This window comes from Zootoca vivipara, chromosome 5 (assembly GCF_963506605.1).
Source record: "Zootoca vivipara chromosome 5, rZooViv1.1, whole genome shotgun sequence".
NCBI lineage: Eukaryota > Metazoa > Chordata > Lepidosauria > Squamata > Lacertidae > Zootoca > Zootoca vivipara.
This window is the reverse complement of record NC_083280.1, coordinates 36,277,746-36,298,714: the sequence shown is the minus strand read 5'-3', so window position 1 is coordinate 36,298,714 and position 20,969 is coordinate 36,277,746. Positions and strand designations below refer to the sequence as shown.

Sequence of the window (20,969 nt, the reverse complement as noted above, 5' to 3'; positions counted from 1 at the left end):
CCCACTTCGCTTTCCCGTCGGGCGGATGAAGTGAGTGCAGAGCTTTGCAGAGAGCGCGTCTCCCGCTCAGGCGCTCGCCTCTCCATGTGGCCGAGCGGGAGACGCGATCTCTGCAAAGCTCTGCACTCACTTCATCCGCCCGACGGGAAAGTGAAGTGGGGAAGAGAAAAAGAGCCGCTTCGGTTTTTTCTCTTTTTCTCTTCCCCACTTCGCTTTCCCGTCGGGCGGATGAAGTGAGTGCAGAGCTTTGCAGAGATCGCGTCTCCCGCTCGGGCGCTAGCCTCTCCATGTGGCCGCATGGCTCTTTTGCTGCTGCCGCGTAGAAGCGGCTGGGGTCAGGACTCAGGAGCGCCCGAGCCAGCGGCCTCGTCTCTTCCTCGCCATGCCAAGGTGGCCTGCCACCCCGCCGCCTGGCACGGTGGGACGCTCCTCCTGGTGCTGCTGAGCGCTCTGTCCGTGTTGCTGGGCGCTCCCCCCGGGCGCTGCTGGGCGCTCCGCGCTGCAGCAGCCGGTTCTGGGCGACAGGCTAAAATCACTTCAAATGGCATTTTTAAATGCCATTTTCCCTTCTCAGGGCTGACTTCGCTGGGCGCGCGCTACACCTGAACCAGGAACAGCTGATTTCAGCGCTACAGCTGATCTGTATCTGCATGTGCCAGAAAGTGTCATGTGTGATTGCACAGAGCACCAAGCCTTAAGACATCCCCTGAAAATAAGACACCGTGGTTTTTTTTGAGGAAAAAAAGTTATAAGACGGTGTCTTAAAAAGGGGGAAACACGGTATATGTGCAGCGCACAACCTTGTTATTACCAACACACTTTCAACAAAATAAATAAATTTAAAACATCATGGAGGCACCCTCGGTTGAACCACTGGCATCTCTTAGACTATGTAATTGTCTAAAGATCGCCGCGATGTGCTCCTTACCAGAGCTAAGACGAGTGCTGATGACTGCTGGACAGATCACTGATTAATACGTTCCACGATGGCTATCAATATTATACCAAGGAAGGAAACAAGGCGCAAAATGAAGCCCTTCAAGCTCCTATTAAAGTGGGATTGCTTCCAAACGACTCTTAAGGACCAGCTGCTTTTGGAGTTCCCTGATAACATCTAGGAACACTGGACTAAAAACATCCATTATTGCAGCCTGTGAACAAACTATTGGATACCAAACCAAGAAACACCAGGACTGGTTTGATGAGAATGAAAGTGAGATTGAACACATTATTGACAAAAAGGAAGGCCTTTCAGATCTGGCAAAGAGATAGAAATTGCACCACTAAGGAAAAACCCTATGCCAACGCTAAGGCTGAGGTTCAAAGAAGAACCAGAGAACTAAAGAGCACCTGGTAGATAAAAAAAAGCTCAAGAGATCCAGCACGTAGCCGACATTCACAATGTGGGTCAATAAATCATGGCATATGCCCCCTATGTTCAACAGATGGTTTGTTGTTTAGTGGTTTAGTAGTGTCCGACTCTTCGTGACCCCATGGACCATAGCACGCCAGGCACTCCTGTCTTCCACTGCCTCCTGCAGTTTGGTCAGACTCATGTTGGTAGCTTCGACAACACTGTCCAACCATCTCATCCTCTGTCGTCCCCTTCTCCTTGTGCCCTCAATCTTTCCCAACATCAGGGTATTTTCCAGGGAGTCCTCTCTTCTCATGAGGTAGCCAAGTATTAGAGCCTCAGCTTCAGGATCTGTCCTTCCAGTGAGCACTCAGGGCTGATTTCCCTAAGAATGGATAGGTTTCTTGCAGTCCATGGGACTCTCAAGAGTCTCCTCCAGCACCAGAATTCAAAAGCATCAATTCTTCAGCCATCAGCATTCTTTATGGTCCAACTATCACTTCCATACATCACTACTGGGAAAACCATAGCTTTAACTATACAGACCTTTGTCGGCAAGGTGATGTCTCTGCTTTTTAAGATGCTGTCTAGGTTTGTCATTGCTTTTCTCCCAGGAAGCAGGCGTCTTTTAATTTCATGACTGCTGTCGCCATCTACAGTGATCATGGAACCCAAGAAAGTAAAATCTCTCACTGCCTCCATTTCCCCCCCTTCTATTTGCCAGGAGGTGATGGGACCAGTGGCCATGATATTAGTTTTTTTGATGTTGAGCTTCAGACCATATTTTGTGCTCTCCTCTTTTACCCTCTTTAAAAGGTTCTTTAATTCCCCCTCACTTTCTGCCATCAAGGTTGTGTCATCAGGATCTCTGAGTTTGTTGATATTTCTTCCAGCAATCTTAATTCCGGTTTGGGATTCATCCAGTCCAACCTTTCGCATGATGAATTCTGCATATAAGTTAAATAAGCAGGGAGACAATATACAGCCTTGTCGTACTCCTTTCCCAATTTTGAACCTGGAGCAGGAACTGGCAAGCCACTCCCGTATCCCTGCCAAGAAAACTCCATGGACAAAGACAACAACAGATGGTACCACACCAAGATAAAGAAGCTATTGCATTGCACTGGAAATAACATTACCAGCATCTCCTTAACCGCAACTCCCCCATAGCTGCTGAGGCCCTCTCACAAATTCTGCAAAAACAAATTAGAGATGAGCATGCAGTATCTCCAATCTGGGAGAGTTGTGTACAGCTATTAACCAAATGAAAAACAACAAAGCCAGCGGACCTGATGGGATACCTGCTGAAGTCTTCAAAGTGGGTGGAGTTGAACTTACACAACAACTTCACAAGCTCATTGAAAAAATCTGGGGGAGAGAGGAGATCCCAGCAGACTTTAGGGATGCCAAAATTATCAACCTTTTTTAAAAAAAGGTGATAAAACGGATTGCGGAAACTATTGAGACATGTCTTCATTAGTTGCGGCCAGCAAAATTCTTGCAAGAATCTTAGCAAACCATCTCCTAACTATATCCTAGGCTACCCTTCCTGAATCCCAAAATGGTTTTTGACCTTCAGTGGACATGATTTTCACTACTCTAAAGCTTCAAGAAAAATGCAGAGGGCAAAACCAGCCCCTGCATATGATGTTTATTGACCTGACTAAGGCCTTCGACACTGTAAATCGTAATGCCCTGTGAACTGTCTTACTGAAAATTGGCTGCCCATATGAATTTGTGAACAGCATATGCTGTTTTTTGTTGTAAACTACCCTGTGATTTTTGGAGGAAGGGTGATAAATAATTTTAATAAGTATTAATAATAATTTGCCTAACCAAGATACAAAAAGAGGGAAAGATAATCTATTTCTGTTTCATTCATTTGTGTAGGCTGCTGTTTCAGTTGGGTATTTCAAAGAACATAACATGCAAAGCTAATGTATTATGAAATGTCATTTTATTTAAGAAACCAAAAAGCTTACTTTTCTGATCTCATATATTGTCCAATTTCTTTTTAAGATCTGAGCACTAATGTTGTTTTTCCTTGAATCACAGGTGCCACTGAAAGTGCAGGCAAGCATATGCTTGAAGCATGCAACAATAATCTGGAAATGGCTGTCACTATGTTCCTTGATGGTGGAGGGATAGCAGAGGAGCCCAGCACTAGTTCTGCAAGTGTATCAAACCTTCGACCACATACAGAGTATGTAACTTTGTGAATATCCATAGGATGGATAATTTGCTTTAAAATATGGAAATTGCAGGTATCAACATGTTTTTCTGTAGATGTTCTTAGTTTCAGTTACTAAATTCCTTGCATCTTACTTTTGTTCTAGAAACCTAACAGTTTAGTTCAGGTTGCAATTTGCACATGTCAGAAGTGGGAAGGGAAATGTGCAGGCAGGACACAGTTCATATAGTGCTAAATTTAGCACTAACTTTAATCAGTTCTCCCACCCACCCACCCACCCACTTGTAGAGAGGCTACATCTGTTTATTATACTTACCTTTTAAAGTTGTTTCAGTTGAACACATTGCTCGTTGCCTAAATATAGGGGGACTTGTAATACATTTATTTTTATGTAACACTTGAGGTTCATGTTTTTAGGACCCAGCTTATTTTTATGATTGCAAGATGTTTTACATTGTTTTAAATTCTTTGTTTTAATTCTGTAACCTGCCCTAGGACCTTAGGAGGAAGGGCAGGAAATGAATGAATGAATGAATGTTGTATCCAACTAAGAGTAGACTCATTGGAATTAATGGACCTAACTTAGTCACATCTATTATTTTCATAAGTTTACTCTAATTTTAGGGACGCAGAGCCTAGGGTTCAAATCCTGTGATGGGGTGAGCTCCCGTTGCTTGGTCCCTGCTCCTGCCAACCTAGCAGTTTGAAAGCTTGTCAAAGTGCAAGTAGATAAATAGGTACTGCTACAGCGGGAAGGTAAACAGAGTTTATGTGCACTGCTCTGGTTCGCCAGCAGCTTAGTCATGCTGGCCACATGACCTGGAAGCTGTCTGTGGACAAACGCCGGCTCCCTCGGCCAGTAAACCGAGATGAGCACCACAACCCCAGAGTCGTCCGCAACTGGACAATAACGGTCAGGGGTCCCTTTATCTTTACCTTTACCTTTTACTCTAATGTTAGATGCAGTACTAAATAAATAAATTGAAGTGCAATTTTGGCATTATATGGCAAGAAGTGAAAAGTTGGTTTTATTTTTAAAATAAATCTTGTATTTGGACAGAGGCAAATAACACAAATTAGAAAAAAAATTCATGTGTTATTCATATTCCCAAACAAAATAGTGGGTTAAGAAATAGGGACTGGGTCCAACAAGACCTTTGCAATTACAGGTGTCCCCCAACTTGTGCGTGATTGACTAACACATGAACGCATGTATGCGTGGCATAAATAGATTCAAAGCAGGAAATGGTGGGAGAATGCTGGAGAGTCCTCATGGCTTGCAAGGAGACCCTCCCCAGAACCCAAAGAAGACTTCAGTGAGGGTGGAGGAAGTCCCAAAGAGACTGGAGGCATAGTGGGGCTTTGCTTAGATTGCTCATCTTCCGCACTTAACAGCTGACACATGTGGTAGCCCAGCAGCTGCTACCCTACATGTCCTCCAGCCAGCCCCAGAGCTTCATCTCTAGTTAAAGGGAGTTGTGTGGAGAGAGAGCAGGGAAGAGAGCAGGAGAGCAGGGGGAAATGGTGTTTAGAGGCTTTTTAGAGGGTGCTGCCCACTTAGGCATATTTTGCTTATGCAGGTGGGACCCCGGACCCTCCGCCTATGTCAAGAACACCTGTACATGCATCTACGCTTTCCCTATATATGTGATTATATGTGCACCTTTCTTATATTCCTCATACTACTACCCTCCTCCCCCACTCCTTTTTTGTACAACTCTGAGCATCTCGACCTGTCCTACCCATTTAACAAGACATGTTAGCAGCTCCTTAGATATCGGAGCTAAAGATTCCCATATCTATAGGTTAAACAGGTAGGTAGCCGTGTTGGTCTGGTGTAGTCGAAACAAAATAATTTTTCCCCCCTTCCAGTAGCACCTTAGAGACCAACTAAGTTTGTCATTGGTATGAGCTTTCGTGTGCTCATCTGAAGAAGTGTGCATGCACATGAAAGCTCATACCAATGGCAAACTTAGTTGGTCTCTAAGGTGCTACTGGAAGAGGTGGCTCTCACAAAAATGTGTTAACTGTCAATCCCTTTTTATATATACTAAAGAACATCTTTATTTTGATACCTACCAGGAATATCTCCATTCCAATAGTACACTTTCAAACCTTGTACAACATAGTTAGCACCTATGCTGTTCTGCCTCTACTGCATTGTAGACCCCAAGTATTGGTTTAACTAAATGAATATAGTCCTATTTGGGGCATGTAGTATAGCTCTTGCTGTCATATTCAAAAACCTATGTTTCTAATCCTTATAGAGATGAAGTAAGAGCACCTATTCCTCAAAAACAGGAAATTCTGGTAGAACCTGAGCCTTTATTTGGTGGTAAGTGAGCTTCATTTTAATGTTTACCCTTCCAAATGTTGTAGTAAGGAAGGAAGAACTCTGCCAAACTGCCTTCTGTCTAGGTTGCTTGTATCCATTGCTCTATAGTTATAGCATGTGCTCTTGCAATACTGAAGTATTTATACAAAAGTCATATTCCCAATACTGTCAACTAAGCATACATAATCGGTACTCCTAGGAATGATATTTCAAAAACCCATTGCTGCTGCTATTCTCGTTTTCTAGATAGGGAATGGTGCCAAAATGTCAATGCTAGCTGCTGAGTCAATTTCTAGTAATTTTTTTGCAATAAAATATTATAGTAAAATATCTATAATAAAATACTCTGTCTGAAGGGCTGCAAATAAATAGTAATTTACGGTGTTAACCTGTGTTCATAAGAAATTGCAGCTATGGAATGTGTACTGTTGAGTATTTTGCAGTTGAGAGTTTTTAGAAACCAAAATCCAAGATTTCCATGATATTTCAGCTTCCGCTTAATATAGTTTCCAAAATTATGTACTGATAGATTCCATTCTATTAACAAGTTAATGGGAAACCAATTAGCTGTATTCTTAAAATCTAGTGGAATAGTTAACAGTAAATGCTGCCTGCCTCTTTAAGGAAAGGCTGCTACTTTGGGATATAATGAGAAATGCATTTTCTAGAGGCCAGTTGGGTTTGATGACTGGAAGCCATGTGATAATTATAAGTTACACACTGAAAAGTATCGTTGCAGTAATAAGTCAACATAAGATCTGGTGAGAAGCCCTTGAAGTTACATGAAGCTGCTTACTCAACTGTAGGAAATCAGCAGATAATGACTTGGGAGCGGTAACTAGCATTTGACATAAGATTCATCACATAAGATATTACATAAGATGCACCTCCGTTTTACAGGTGAAGTGCCATAAATAAATTTGCTGCAGTAATGTATTGAATACAGTCATACCTCGGGTTACAGACACTTCAGGTTGCGTGTTTTCAGGTTGCGCACCGCGCCGAACCTGGAAGTACCGAAACGGGTTACAGCACATGCACAGAAGCACTAAATCGCGCTTTGCGCATGTACAGAATCGCCGAATTGCAACCCACGCATGCGCAGACACGGTATTGCAGGTTGCAAACATGCCTCCCACACAGATCACGTTTGCAACCTGAGCGTCCACTGTACATGTTAGAACAGTTGCCATGTTAGCCTGCTGCAGATAACAACAAATGGGTTCTACTACGCAAAAGCCTAAGTCATAATAAGTGTGTATTTAAGGTGTCTTTGCTATAAAGCATCTAAAGTAGCAAAATGAAGTACAACAGTTAGACCATAGATGTTCACTTGCAGGCTTACAGTCTGGTTAATGTTCACTTGAATGGGATAGCCAATATTGTTAAAAATAAATTAATTTATTTAAAAAAAAATTATGAAAGAACATAGGTCAAAGGTCACCCACATGGTGCACCACAGGCACATGTTCCAGCAGAAACCTTCCCATGCATTTACAGCATTTCCTCCACTGGAAATAGATTTTTAAAAGGCATATTATAGGCAGTGTTACAAGTCCATGATGTGGTGTGTATGTGGGTTTGGTGCCATTACTCCAGTTTGGAAATGTGTCCACAGGCCGCCGCCCCCCCCCCCCCAAAAATGGGAAGACATTGCTTTGCAGATTGAATTGGTATTAGAACTAAAGGTGTTGTCTGCCATTTTTGACACAATTTATGGGTGCAAAAAGAGTGTGGCACTGGCAAATGCTTTCATTTGCTTACCAGCTATGCTATGCATTATAATCTACTACAAAAGGTGTCATGTTTCAAGCATAGCCTAATTCCTAAATCATTCCACTTTGAGAAATTGCCTTATCGATTAGCATGTGCTTAAAGAAATACGACAAAATCATGCTTTTACCTTTTTCTGGGTTTTATTCCTCCATTAAGTATAGTGAGATCAGGTCAAGCAGCATATGCTGCATCTTGCCATTATCAGAAGTGCAGTTGGGGGTTACATGGGTAGCACCCAGAGTGCTATCACCCAGATAGTGTTCCACAATCTTCCTACAGCAGGGGAAGAGGACACTCAGGCCCAGAGGCTGAGAGCTACTCTCCATGGCTCTCTATCTGACCCTTGGAATTCTCCCTAGGCTACAACCCTTCCATAAACCATAGTCTTCACTGGACCTGCTCCTTATCAACCTTGAGTGCTTTTGCCTGGCTTTAATATGTCTTTGAAGTAGATATTGTCTCTTCCTTGTTTGGATGAAGAGGAATATTTGTAGAAACCTCTGACTTTTGCATGGCTGATATACAGTCTACTGTACATATTAAAACTCCTATCTGTTGCGCCATTCAGTTTGCCTCTGCCTCCAATACTGGTATGCAGCCCCTGAAAGGTTGCCAACGTAAGAATGCGACTCTTGGATAGAAAAGGGCTCCCCATCCCTGTCCTAGAGCTTCATATTGGAACCAAGCTAGGGATACTTTTTATTTTGCTGTACCACTGGCCTTGGATGAGGTTTTTTTTACTGCCTGGGTCTTTGCTGCTGGTTTCTATTGCTATGTTGCATTTTGCTGATCTATCTCACTGTTCAATGTGTTATTATTTCTATGATACTTCGTTGCATATTTTTGTATTTTAGTTGATTTTATGTGTTTCAAAGGCCTTCAGGCAGAAAAGCAGCCTATTTAAATAATTTTTAATTTAACATAATTTAACATCTACAAGTACCCTGATAACCAGGAAAATGAACATCATGTCCTGATGGGCACATGTGTGTAACAAATTAACATAATGCATTATTGGTATTCTCAAATGACCTGGTCACCATGAGTTCCAATCTGTCTTGAAGCTTCAGCCTTTTCTATCACAAATCAGTTCCATTGAGAGGTTTCTTATGACTAATATGAGTTTTAAATTCTGTTCTTGATAAGCTCCAAAAAGACGCAGACCTGCTCGTTCAATATTTGATGGTTTTCGGGATTTCCAGACAGAAACAAGTAGGTATCTGTGAATCATTGTCTTCACATGCCATTTTCTTTGTTTACTGGCTTTATAGAGGTTAATGATGTGGATCCCTATGGGCCACATTGTGTACCCTACCCAGGAGCTGCATACTGATATGGGACTGGAGAAGGCTTGCATTATGTAGGCACAAAAACAACCACCTAAAATCCCACTAAGGACTTTTCATGTAGCCATATATGTATAGCATAGCCAAATATGCATTGCAAACATGAGGTTTGTAATTTTTAGGTAAAAAGAGCCCCCTGCATCAGGGCAGGAAGGTCAAGTGCAGTCTATGGAACCCAGCCAAGTTGTTCACTCTTTGGATGCAGTTGTTAGATATGGTGTAGTTAGATTGAGATTTGAGACCAAGTTAATGGCAGCAGTGGACTTTCTTTTTCAGCATGATTTATTAAATCCAGACTCTACATTTCATTTTGCCAGTGGCAACAATGTCCCCACTCCCAAAATTGCCTGTCCCCTAAACTCTCCTAAGAATTGCCATGCAAGCCTCTGTATCTTTTTTGGGTGGGCTCTTGCTGCTTCATGTTGCTTATGCAAAAGCCCTATACGAAGTGAAATAAGACCCAGCCCTCGTATATTTTTCTACTAGAAATAAATAAAACAATGCTTGCTTTAAAAATATTTTGTCATATCAAAGCTTGTGTTAATAGTTGTGGTGTGTTTGCATAAATAAAAGAAAGGGAAAATTGCTGGCCAAAAGTTTAATTCCAAACTTTTGGAGGAAATAAAATAACTTTGGCCTTCTTTGGAGGCAGGACTGAAATTGGTGCCAAGTGTGCTGAATAAAGTTTAATGTCATATTTTGGAAGATTTATACCTTAGTAGTTGGAAAACAGGTGTTGTTGACATTGCAGTTATTACTGTCTTTTTTATTATACTGAAGTTGTTTCCCAGTTCCTTATTCAACAAAATACTGAATAAATAGCCAATATAGTTTACATCACATCTCTGTCACTGAGAAACTCCCCTTTGTGACGCATCATCATTCTCTGAGGTAAAAAGTTGTTTTTGTGCAAAGCACATTAATGAGCAATGACCTCGATCCATAGTTATTAGGCTACCCCAAATGGCATTAGACCACCCCAAATGACACATCCACACCACCAGGGAAATGAATGTTCCCTATGACATGCCACAGAGTTGAGTCTGGCCCGTTGCTTTTTGTGCAAGGCAGTGTCAACTATAGAAACTTAACAAGAAACATCGCAATTACACTTGTTAAGTGAAATGCTTATTTAGTTTGTCCTGGGCATGTATGGTCTTGTTCATTTTCAAATTAGTCATCATAGTTGTCTTCCATCTCTTCTTCAGATAGATGTTCACCATCCCCTTTCTTGTTCTTGTTACCACAGTTGGGGAGTTCATACATATCAATGTATGTGAGACCATTTTTCATGCACACACATCTTGGTAGCTCACTCAGTTAAAACTCATTCACCCTTATTCAGCAGACGTGGTACCAATTAAACATTTTTGATGGTGTCTTGTGTACTAGTTCAGGTATTTAAGCTTCAGTTAGTTTTGAGTATTGCTCAGAGTTCAACACTACAGCTATCAGGATTCTGTTAATTCAGGTCTTTGGTGTATTGTTACATTAGTCTACTTAGAAGTAAACTTTTCAATTAATTGTTGTTGTTGTTTTAAAAAAATTGTCCTATATATTCATGACTCTTGGATCAGCTGTGACAGGTGCAGCCCTCATTTTAACATCAAAAATGTTTTTCCTTATCCCTCAAAATGCTTTATCCTACTTTTCAATAAGGAAAAGTTAATTAAAACAAGGTGTCAGTGATCTCTTGGTGTGTGGGTTTAGTTCTTTAGAGTATCTAGATAAAATTGCCTATGAACATGTGAAGTCAGGAAAGTGACACTCAGGGTGGGTTGGTTGGTTAGTTGTTTGTTTGTTTGGTTGGTTGGTTGGTTAGTTTACATCCCAACTTCTGCTATATTCAAGGTAAGTAACATACTTAAGCTTAATATGAGGTTTAACAGGGTAATGTCTTAACGAGGCTTCATAGTCACAAATGTATTTGCATCTATGTAACTGTTCGCTTTGGATTGCCAGATTCTGTCAAGTCTTCTGTAGTTTATTATTCTGACTGATTTTGCTATTTGTGTTTCTCCCAGATTATCTATTAAAATATTTCATCTTAAAATGGAAATAACCTTTAGTGTTGCCAAAGTGGGCTAAGTATTAGAGCTTACTGTCCCTTCTCAATTTAAACAGTAAGCCTGCAACTTGTGCACATCCAGCTTTATGTGTGGGACAAAACAAACACACACACAATAGAAAGGGGGCACAGTTCCAGAAGAAACTACTTTGGCAGTCCCCCCCACCATTGAACCCAGTGAGGTTTGATTATACACAATTTTGGCTTTACGCACATGTCCATAGCCTAGGAGTACTTCTGGATTCCAATCTGTCACTGGAGTTTCAAGAGGCCTCTATGACTAGGGTTGCTTATGCCCTGTTTAGTCTTGTTCACCAGCTTTGGCTGTTCCTCCTGGACTGGGATAACATGGCCATGATACTCTATGCTCCAGTGATCTTCTGTCTGGACTACTGCCATTCATTCTGTGTTGGGCTGCCCTTAAAGATGGTCCAGAAATGGCAGTCAGTACAGAATTTGGCTGCAGATTGGTCAGTGGGCTGCCTGATGGCACAATGTGTTCACCAGTCCTGAAAGCACTGTGCTAGCTACCACTGAGCTACTGGGCCCAATTAAAGGTGTTAGTACAGTCATACCTCTGGTTACAGACGCTTCAGGTTATACATTTTCAGGTTACAAACTGCGCCACACCCAGAAGTACCGGAATGGGTTACTTCCGGGTTTTGGTGCTCGCACATGCCCAGAAGCGCCGAATTGCAACCCACGTGTGCGCAGATGCGGCGCTGCGGGTTGCGAACGTACCTCCCACATGGATCACATTCGCAACCTGAGCGTCCATTGTCCTAGTAGCCCTAAGTACTGTAGCTTGGGACCCAGGTACCAAAAACATCACATTTCCCAATATCAGCTCAAGTCTTACAATCAGTCTTACCTTTTAGTAAGTCCATAAGAGGACTTCTTGGTAGCAAATTATATTTATTTTGATCGGTTGAAATGGGGTGATGTGCATGTAATCCCATGTCCATGTGTGTTGGCAATTATATAAATTTATTTTGGAAAGAAATCACCCTTAACACTTCTCCTTATATAGAATTTTCAGTTAAGCTTTTAAAATATAACCATGATCAGCACTAAAGTGAGGAAAACAAAAAAGAGCATTTTTACCAGTAGACGAAGAACTACATTTCAGTAATGCTTAAGCTCTGATTCTATATAGACACTTATATGGGAGTAAGTCTCATTGAGGTCAGTGAGGCATGCTTTTCAGAACAAATGTATAGTATTGTGCTGTGAGACTTAAGCTTAAAAATATATAGTGGGCTATCAAGAGAGAGTACCTAGCAGAAAAGAATATTTTAGGATAATAAAATAGATACTTCAGACTAAGAGTAATGATATAGTCATGTTGGCTCATAGGAAAAATTCAAAAGTCCATTTAAGGGCCAACCCAATATGTCACCCACAGCGGTGGGTGACCACAGAGCCTAGGGCTTGCCTATCAGAAGGTCGGCAGTTCGAATCCTCGTGACGGTGTGAGCTCCCATTGCTTGGTCCCAGCTCCTGCCAACCTAGCAGTTCGAAAGCACGGCAAAGTGCAAGTAGATAAATAGGTGGGAAGATAAATACAGTGGGAAGGTAAACAGCGTTTCTGTGTGCTGCTCTGGTTCCCCAGAAGCGGCTTTGTCATGCTGGCCACATGACCTGGAAGCTGTACGCCGGCTCCCTCAGCCAATAACGCGAGATGAGCGCCGCAACCCCAGAGTCGGTCATGACTGGACCTAATGGTCAGGGGTCCCTTTACCTTTACCTTTAATGTGTCATAAAATGGTATGCAAGCTTTCAAATTTCCCACAACTCTTTGTTAGTATGTTAAAATGTGACTTCTGTACTTTCCCCTTGTTCTTTTCTTCTCCCTTTCTGATTTTATATTTTAAAACGAGCTTTCTGCACTTTTAACAAATGTTTTGTTTATAGTTGCCAAAAGCAGTTTAGCATGTTGGAGTAAAAATGTTGTTTACCTCCCATTTTTTTTATTCTGGGCTCTGCAGTTCGGCAGGAACAAGAGTTGCGGAATGGAGGAGCAATAGACAAGAAACTCACCACCCTTGCAGATCTCTTCAGGCCTCCAATTGATCTGATGCATAAAGGAAGTTTTGAAACGGTAGGTTGCTAAGCTTTGGCATAGTTTCTCTGGGGTAGCTTGGACCCAGCTGCATGTGAGTATGTGTACATTTGCAGCCTGATATTTCAATATGATGATTAAAGAATTCGCTTAAGCATGATGGCAACGAGTTAGTTGTATTTATATAACTTGGACACAGAAGGCAACTATTAAGCAGATTGAATTCATTTTTGAAAAAGTACCCTTCTGCGTTTGTGTTCCTCTGCCATCTTCTATATTCCCTTCGGCGCCCTGTCCCTTTTCTTAAGATGTGTTAATCAGATGTCCATAATTGCGCAATATGTACATTGTAACTAATGAGGGGTATAAGTAGGTGCCTTATACTGAGTTAGGCCCATTAGTCCATCTAGCTCACTGTTGCCTACACTGACTGGCAGTAATTTTTCAGGGTTTCAGATGGGGGACAATTCCTAGGCCTATCTGGAGATGCCTAGGATTGAACAGTGACCTTCTGCATGCAAGATAGATGCTCTGCCACTGTGCTGTGGCCCTTCCCAATAGGATTGGAAATACTCTGGCTCAATTTGTAGTTCCATTTGATGGAAAAATCCTGTTTCTATTCATTGGAAAACTGTGTTGCTCTTTCTCTGTCAGGATTGTCAAATACTTCCATCGGCCACTTGTTTTGATACATTTGGAGTTTTGTCCAAAGTAGAGAAGGCTTTAAGTATATAATGTCATAAGTTGAATACTTCATATTTGGGGGGAAAGGTCTCTGTTTGGCCGGGTCAGCAAGGATCTTTCCTTGAAATCCTGAAGAACTGCTGTGAACAAGTAGGCAGTAGTTTGCTTGATTGGTAAATTATCTCTCTTGTTTTCAATTAACTTCTTATATCATTGAGTTTTCAGTGGAATTTGCTTACAAGTAAGTATGTTCATACCTGTAGCTAAAGAACAAAGTAGGATAACATTAAATAATTGTCATAAAAATCTTTTTTTATCACACACCTTACACCTATTAAAGAGGGCCCACAAAACACCTTTCCTATTTTATATAGCATTAATATGAACTAAACCAAACTGAATGTTAATCAAAGAACATTAGTTGTAGGGCATGCAGAATAGGTCATGTTCATATCCTTGGTTGCAAGTAGCATTACTGTTGCAGTTTCATAACTTAAACAACTTCTATATTTTTATGTGTAAATAACATCATACTCACTTTTCTAACCCTTCCATTTCTGCATATCATTGAAACCACTTTCAAAAATCATTTTCTACCAAGATCTGCTGTGCTTTTTGCCCCGACTTTGTACTCCTGAAACAAGGCGTACTAAACAAATTGTGTATAAGCTGCTCTTAGGTCAATAGTGTAGCTGGTTTCAAAGGTTCACATTCTGTCACCCTCTTCCAGTTCCTTCTAATTGGTGGTAGTATTCATTACTCTCAGTCATGATGCCTCTTTCTGCCCTGAGTAAAAATTTGCCTCTAACTTCTGTGTCTTTAATGGAGTAATTCCTCATAAAACTTCATATACCTGCATCTGATTAATTTTCCTTCAGTTTTTTAATCTGGCATTCCCTTTTATATTAAAATATTTTGTTTCTTACTTGCTGTATAGTTCCTTTAGGCAGAGTCTACCCCCCCCATTTACTATATACATAATACAGATTTACAAAGTAAAATTCTATGTTTTCCAATCAGTTCTTTCTACGTTATGTGCTAGAACCTCATAGTATTGCATTGAAAGCACTTGTAGAATCTAAACCTTTTAATGAGTAAAATCATTTTAGGTGAATAAGAGTAAAATGTTTTACTGATTCTAAGCAGTACTGTACTTTTAACAAATCCCCATTCAGCCATGAAGCTCACTAGGCGATCTTTGTCTGGTCACCAACTCTCAGCTTTCAGGGTTGTTTTGAGGATAATATGTGGAGGAGCCATATGTGCCACTTTAACTCTTTGGAGGAGAAGTGGGATAGGAATGTAATAATAAATAATGCATTTTGTTATTTTGTTTATGATAAAAATTAGAAGAAGAAACTTGGCATGAGATGCAATGGTCTCATAGTTTTCTTGCTTCATAAGAGGAGCCACATTTTCACAAGAGTTTCCTCTTTTACATAAACTGCTCACACAGCTAGACCACTGGCATGAGTTGGTTTTTCCATGTATTGGAATGGGGAAGAGAGGAAGCAGATGGAAATTCCCAGCACTTTATCACCATTGATACAGTTATGCAGTTACATATGTCTAAACAACTGTGAATGCAGAGGTAGTCCGGTGCATGAGTGGCGGTGTCTTGTTGAGCTTGGAGGCCCTTTGTCCATTACAGCTTTAGGAATGTTTATATTCTATTAACATTAATTACTTTGAGTTGCTTTCCTTCTATCTTCTTCCAGATCTAGACAGGGTTGGCAGTATATCAGCTAAAGCAAAAAGAAACCAGTATCTTTTATTGTTTCTCATGTTCACACATGAGAAAATGAACTTCAAATCCTTGCTTGGTAGTAAGCTAAAAGGGTAACTCTGAGCCAAGTCAGTACTTCAGACTAATCTTTCTGATAAGGTAGTTGTGAGGCTATGCAGTATTTGAGAAAAGTTTTAAAGCATCCTATACACTGCAAAGTGATGTAGAAGTGATTAATAAGAGTGCATCTTTTTCTTCAACAGCTTGGTATGTTCTAACTTTCCTTTGACTTCTCTGTATAGTTAAGAATTTAATCAGCAACCTAAAGCAAGATACATTACCCTGAATTCATGATTTGGCAAATTCACTAGTTATATACAATGTGAACACTAAGTTTGCACATTCAAAGAGATTTTTGAATTTGCACCATGTGAATTTCTAAGATACACTAGTTTTGAAAATTGCACATACATTTTAATAGCAGTTGGCAGGAGGAGTCCATGCTTCACTGTTTAGGTGTAAGCAGTAATTCTATTCCAAGAATACTATTCAAAATTTCAGATTTCAGTCTTAAATGCCTACTGTCTGCCAACAAAATCTTAAAAACAAAGGGTTGTATTCAGTGATGTTTGTGTGCAAGTGGAACAAATTCTACTCACACAAAAGGACTTTACTCTCCTCCCTGTATCTTTCTGAAATCTGCTCCAGAGACTTGAGGACCCTTCAGACAGATTGAGGGAAGACGAGGAAGGGCAACCCCTGCTGTATGAGTCAAACTTTGGATTATGTGACTTTGGATTCAGTCAAATAGTTCATGTATCAAATTATTTAAATACTTTTTACATAATACAACTAAAAGATTGTTTAATATACACTTATTTTTTGAGCATCTAGTACCAAATGTTCGTTTTAAAATGTGGTAATTTTTAAAATTCCAGACGTTTTTCGTATGTAACACCATTTTTCTTTGATTGGGAGAAATGACTTGTTTGTTTGCTGGCCCTTGCAAAAGTATTGCAAACCATAGCTATGAAGCATGATTTGACAGTGGGACTGCAATCCACAATTTATCCTGTTGATCACTCAGTAGTCAAAAGATCAGATACTTCACTTTTACAAAGTGAAATCTTATTTTCCAGAAGGCAAAATCAACAGGAATTGTTTCCTTCTTGTGAAGAATTCAGTTGGTGCAAACCCATGAGTAAAATCTCTTTTAAGGAAGCCCAACCATTTCCGCCCTATTTATTCAGGAAATATGAGCATTCCAAATTTTGATATAGCACTCTTTTTTTCAACAGGTATGGCAATACAGCGATCAGAATTACATTCTTGATCAAACTCCTACATTAACTTGCAACCAACCAATCAGGCAATGCCAGCTTTGTGACTCAAACCAGTAAGATCTCTTCCTGCAACTTCAAACTTCAAACCTCCCCCACTTTCAGTCTGAATTACCATCAGAAAGTGGTGCTTGGTGCTCCAATAATATAAAAAATATAGCATATAGAGACAGAAAACCAGAGGGAATGAATAGTGGAACAAGGAACTACTAGTTATCAACAATGCCAATCCACCACAATTTTGGCTCTTGAATTGACTTGCGGTCAGATCACTATAACTCATTTCCTGTTCTTCGTTACATAATGTTTTATTCAGGTTCCACTCTTGGGTTTGGATTTCCCCACCTCAACCTCCCCCCCCCCCAAAAAAAAATGCTTTCTCCCCAAACTTTCTTATGCTTGACATGTTGACATTCAACAGTTTGGGATAATCACCGTGTGATCTTTACTAAGACAAGTTGACCTGCAGAATTCTCTAATCCTGCACACCACTTGTCAGGCTGGTTTGCAGATTACCTTTTTGAGTCCTGATTGTACTTCCAGTGCGAAGAGGTTTTAGTGAAGCACAATAAGTAGAAGCCGTCATTGCTGGCATTGTTTCTTGCTAGACCTTCATTTTTGACTAATGTTCTTACTGTTGTTTTTTGTCTTCAGGCCAAGGAGTGTGGTCAGATGCAGAACAAGTGGCTCATGATAAACATACAGAATGTGCAAGATTTTGCCTGTCAGTGTCTCAACCGTGACGTTTGGAGCAACGAGGCTGTGAAAAACCTTATCAGAGAGCACTTCATTTTCTGGCAGGTGGGAAGGCTGCTTTCCTCAGTGACGAAAAGCTTAGTAACAGAGCCAATATCTGGGTTACATTTAATTTTTATTTTAGCTATGTTGTGGCTCCAATTTGGGCTATATTGTGAAATGCTGAAGTTGCTTCTTCAAGCATTTAAAAGGAAAATTTGGCTGTTCCATAGGTGTACCACGACAGTGAGGAAGGACAACGATACATACAGTTCTACAAACTAGCAGACTTCCCTTATGTGTCTATCCTGGACCCTAGGACAGGTAAGAGGTGAAACACTTGATTCTATTGCAGCTATGGGCATTTTATAAATAATACCTAAACACTTTCCTTTAGAAATGATTGTAAACTGGGAGCTGATTACTTTGTAATCAAGATTACTATGTATCAAGGTACATATCCATTTAGCTCAAATAAGGGAGGGATTTTGCTTTCTCATCTTTCTTATGATCTTTCCAGAGGCATCTGACTGCTTTTAGAATGCAGGACCAGAGTATGATCTAGCTGGGTCATTGTTCACTGTTGTTTTGCCCATGTTACTTTAAGTCCATTAGGTACAGTTGGATATTTGATATCTGGGGTTAAGAGAAAGATTAGCATTCATTACTTTCCAGCCACTGGAATTGATCCTGCTGTTCCCTTTGCAGAATCATTTTGCAAGTATGTTGGGAGTCCTCTTAAAATAACACATACGGGTTAAAATCTGCAGCATATTGCAGTGCAAATGTAAATTCTGTAAAGTCAGTGTTTCTATTTTGTTTCATTCTGTCTGCTACTTTGGTGATATTTTGAAACCCCAATTATTGAGGTATGGTTTATTACTATTTAAAATAGGACAGAAGCTAGTCGAATGGCACCAGCTAGATGTAACTTCTTTTTTGGACCAAGTGACTGGGTTCCTAGGTGAGCATGGACAACTGGATGGACATTCCACTAGCCCTCCCCAGAAGCGTTCTCGTTCTGTGAGTATAATAATTATAATCGTTGAGACCCTCCAACTCTCCCATTTTTACCAGGACATCCCAGAATTATGTAAGCAGCCCTGGCTTATGATTCCATCCCGGGATGTTCCCAGATTTCACCCAATAGCACAGAAAAGAGCACGGAACCAAAAGACAGACACACACATGAGGAGGACCAAAGCTTCCTGAAGTATAGCGCCACTTCTGGAAGTACATCACTGCGGTCCTCCTCATGCGTGTGTGGCAGCACACAGCCAGCAGTGGCACAAAGATGAGGGGCAGTGTGTGGTAGAATGCAGTGGCAGGCACTCATACACACAAGCCAGTAAGACGGCATGCAAGTGAACAGTGGTGGGATGGTGTGGGAGGGTGGTTAGGTGGGCAAGTGGCAGCAGCAGGTAAGGGGTGCAACCAGGCAAGTGTCCACAGCGGGTGATGGGGGGTGAGTGGGCAAGCGGTGGTGGTGTAATGGGGAGGGGAGTCCCAATTTCTTCTTGGGAAATGTTTAATATCCTAATGGGATTTGTTGAAGAAGGACAGGTCATAATAATTGATGATGATGATGATGATGACATGCTTCACATTAACATCCAAAAAAAGGTAATACTTTGCTTTGTAAGCAAAAGTATTCATAGAAAGGAGGAATACTTTGTTGTTGTCCCTGCCCTACTTCTCAGTGTAATATAATGTCTCCCTTTTTGCTTTATGGTCATATTAACCAGGAGAGTCTCATTGATGCAAGTGAAGATAGCCAGTTGGAAGCTGCCATCAGAGCATCTTTACAGGAGACACATTTTGACTCTGACCAAGTCAAGCAAGAAAGCAGATCAGATGAAGAGTCTGAATCGGAGCTTTTCTCTGGAAGTGAGGAATTTATTTCTGTTTGTGGTTCTGATGATGATGAGCCAGAGAATCCTGCCAAGTCTAGGAAATCTCCACATAAGGATTTGGGCTGTAGGAAAGAGGAAGGCAAAAGGCCTCAACCTGAGCCCACAGCAAGGACTGAACCAGAGGTGGTAACAAACCACCGAGGACTATCTTGCATGGATTCTGGGGTACTAGAGGAGATTGGGGCTAAGCCAGAAGCAGCAGTGAAGGAACTTAATGTGAACGGTAAGTGCGGTGATTAAATGTTTCCTGCCATTAAACAAAACCTGATGTTTAATATTCAGTCTGCTAAATCCATTATGGGGCTTTTATTCTGGTGGTGAAGGAATAGTTATGAAAATATGAAGCTGCTTTATAGTGAGTGAGACCATTGGTCCATATTGCCCAGTACTGTCCACTCTGGCTGGCAGTGGCTCTTGAGTTTCAGCCAAAGGCCTTTCCCAACCCTGCTAAGTGTATCTTCACTGGGGATTGAGCCTGGAACCTTCTCAATGCAAAGTTTGTAGCTTACCACTAAGCTATGAGCCCTCACATGAACTCAAAACTTTTTGAAACGTGTACATTTTCACATTGATATGTACTAAATTATCAGCACACAGATTGCTAAAGCTTGTTCATGTATTCTGTTTTATTTGTGATTTTCTTCTATTAGGACCAAAGGCACAGCTAATGCTAAGGTATCCAGATGGGAAGAGGGAACAAATTTCACTGCCCGAACAAGCTAAGCTTCTGGTAAGTAGAAGTGATTTGTAGAATCACTGCTTTTTTGGTCTTAATTCCTTTCCATTCTCTGTGTGCATGTCAGACATGCTTCTGTTTACCTCGTTTTCCCCCACTTACACTTCTTACAGTACAACATATGCTTTCCCCTTTCGTGTTTGACTTCTAACCACCTCTTAACAGCCTAGTCCTCTGTCAGGTCTCTATCCAAGACTGGATCCCAAATTCTTGTCTAGATTTTTCTACTGTCCAAATGTCCTGCTCCAGACAAGTTGGGCTGTTTATTGAGGAAGGTTAATGGTCCTTCATACTACCTTTTGCTAACTTAGGCATTCACAACACAGTATATGCTGTGTTAACAGCAATGCCATCAGATTGTAGGTTAAAGACCTACAGCAATGATTGCTGCCCTTTTGCTGAAGTAGCTTTCCATAATAAGTTGTCATATATTGCATTGAAAACTATGGTATCCAGCAAAGTAGTGCAATATTTCCATTTGCGCAGTGGAACTTCCTTTCCCTCTCATCTCCCTGCACCCACCCCAAATCTGCTCTGGAGGTTGGGGGTGAGTTCTAGGGTTGGGAAACCCCAGAACAGATTTAGGAGGGAGGGTAAGTTCTGCTGCATTGCCAGAAGTCCTTGTGCTAAAAGAACTGTATTGGATACCACCCTGTTGTATTTTGGTGCTGCATCATTAAGACACTGGTCTCTGCTTTCTCTC

General features: G+C 40.9%; 1 protein-coding gene across 3 annotated transcripts in view; it reads left to right on the top strand.

The window, feature by feature from the left end:
- UBXN7 (UBX domain protein 7) overlaps positions 1-20,969 on the top strand; it is a 34,060-nt gene that overhangs the window by 4,873 nt on the left and 8,218 nt on the right. For 2 of the 3 annotated variants that reach the window (XM_060274581.1, XM_035133330.2), the window contains exons 2-10: positions 3,410-3,557; positions 5,813-5,880; positions 8,803-8,868; positions 13,059-13,171; positions 17,537-17,683; positions 17,851-17,941; positions 18,513-18,640; positions 19,363-19,753; positions 20,181-20,260. In XM_060274581.1, the coding sequence (XP_060130564.1) occupies positions 3,410-3,557; positions 5,813-5,880; positions 8,803-8,868; positions 13,059-13,171; positions 17,537-17,683; positions 17,851-17,941; positions 18,513-18,640; positions 19,363-19,753; positions 20,181-20,260 (1,232 nt within the window). The remainder of the gene's footprint in view (positions 1-3,409; positions 3,558-5,812; positions 5,881-8,802; positions 8,869-13,058; positions 13,172-17,536; positions 17,684-17,850; positions 17,942-18,512; positions 18,641-19,362; positions 19,754-20,180; positions 20,261-20,969) is intronic. The other variant, XM_035133331.2, reaches the window with a different exon arrangement.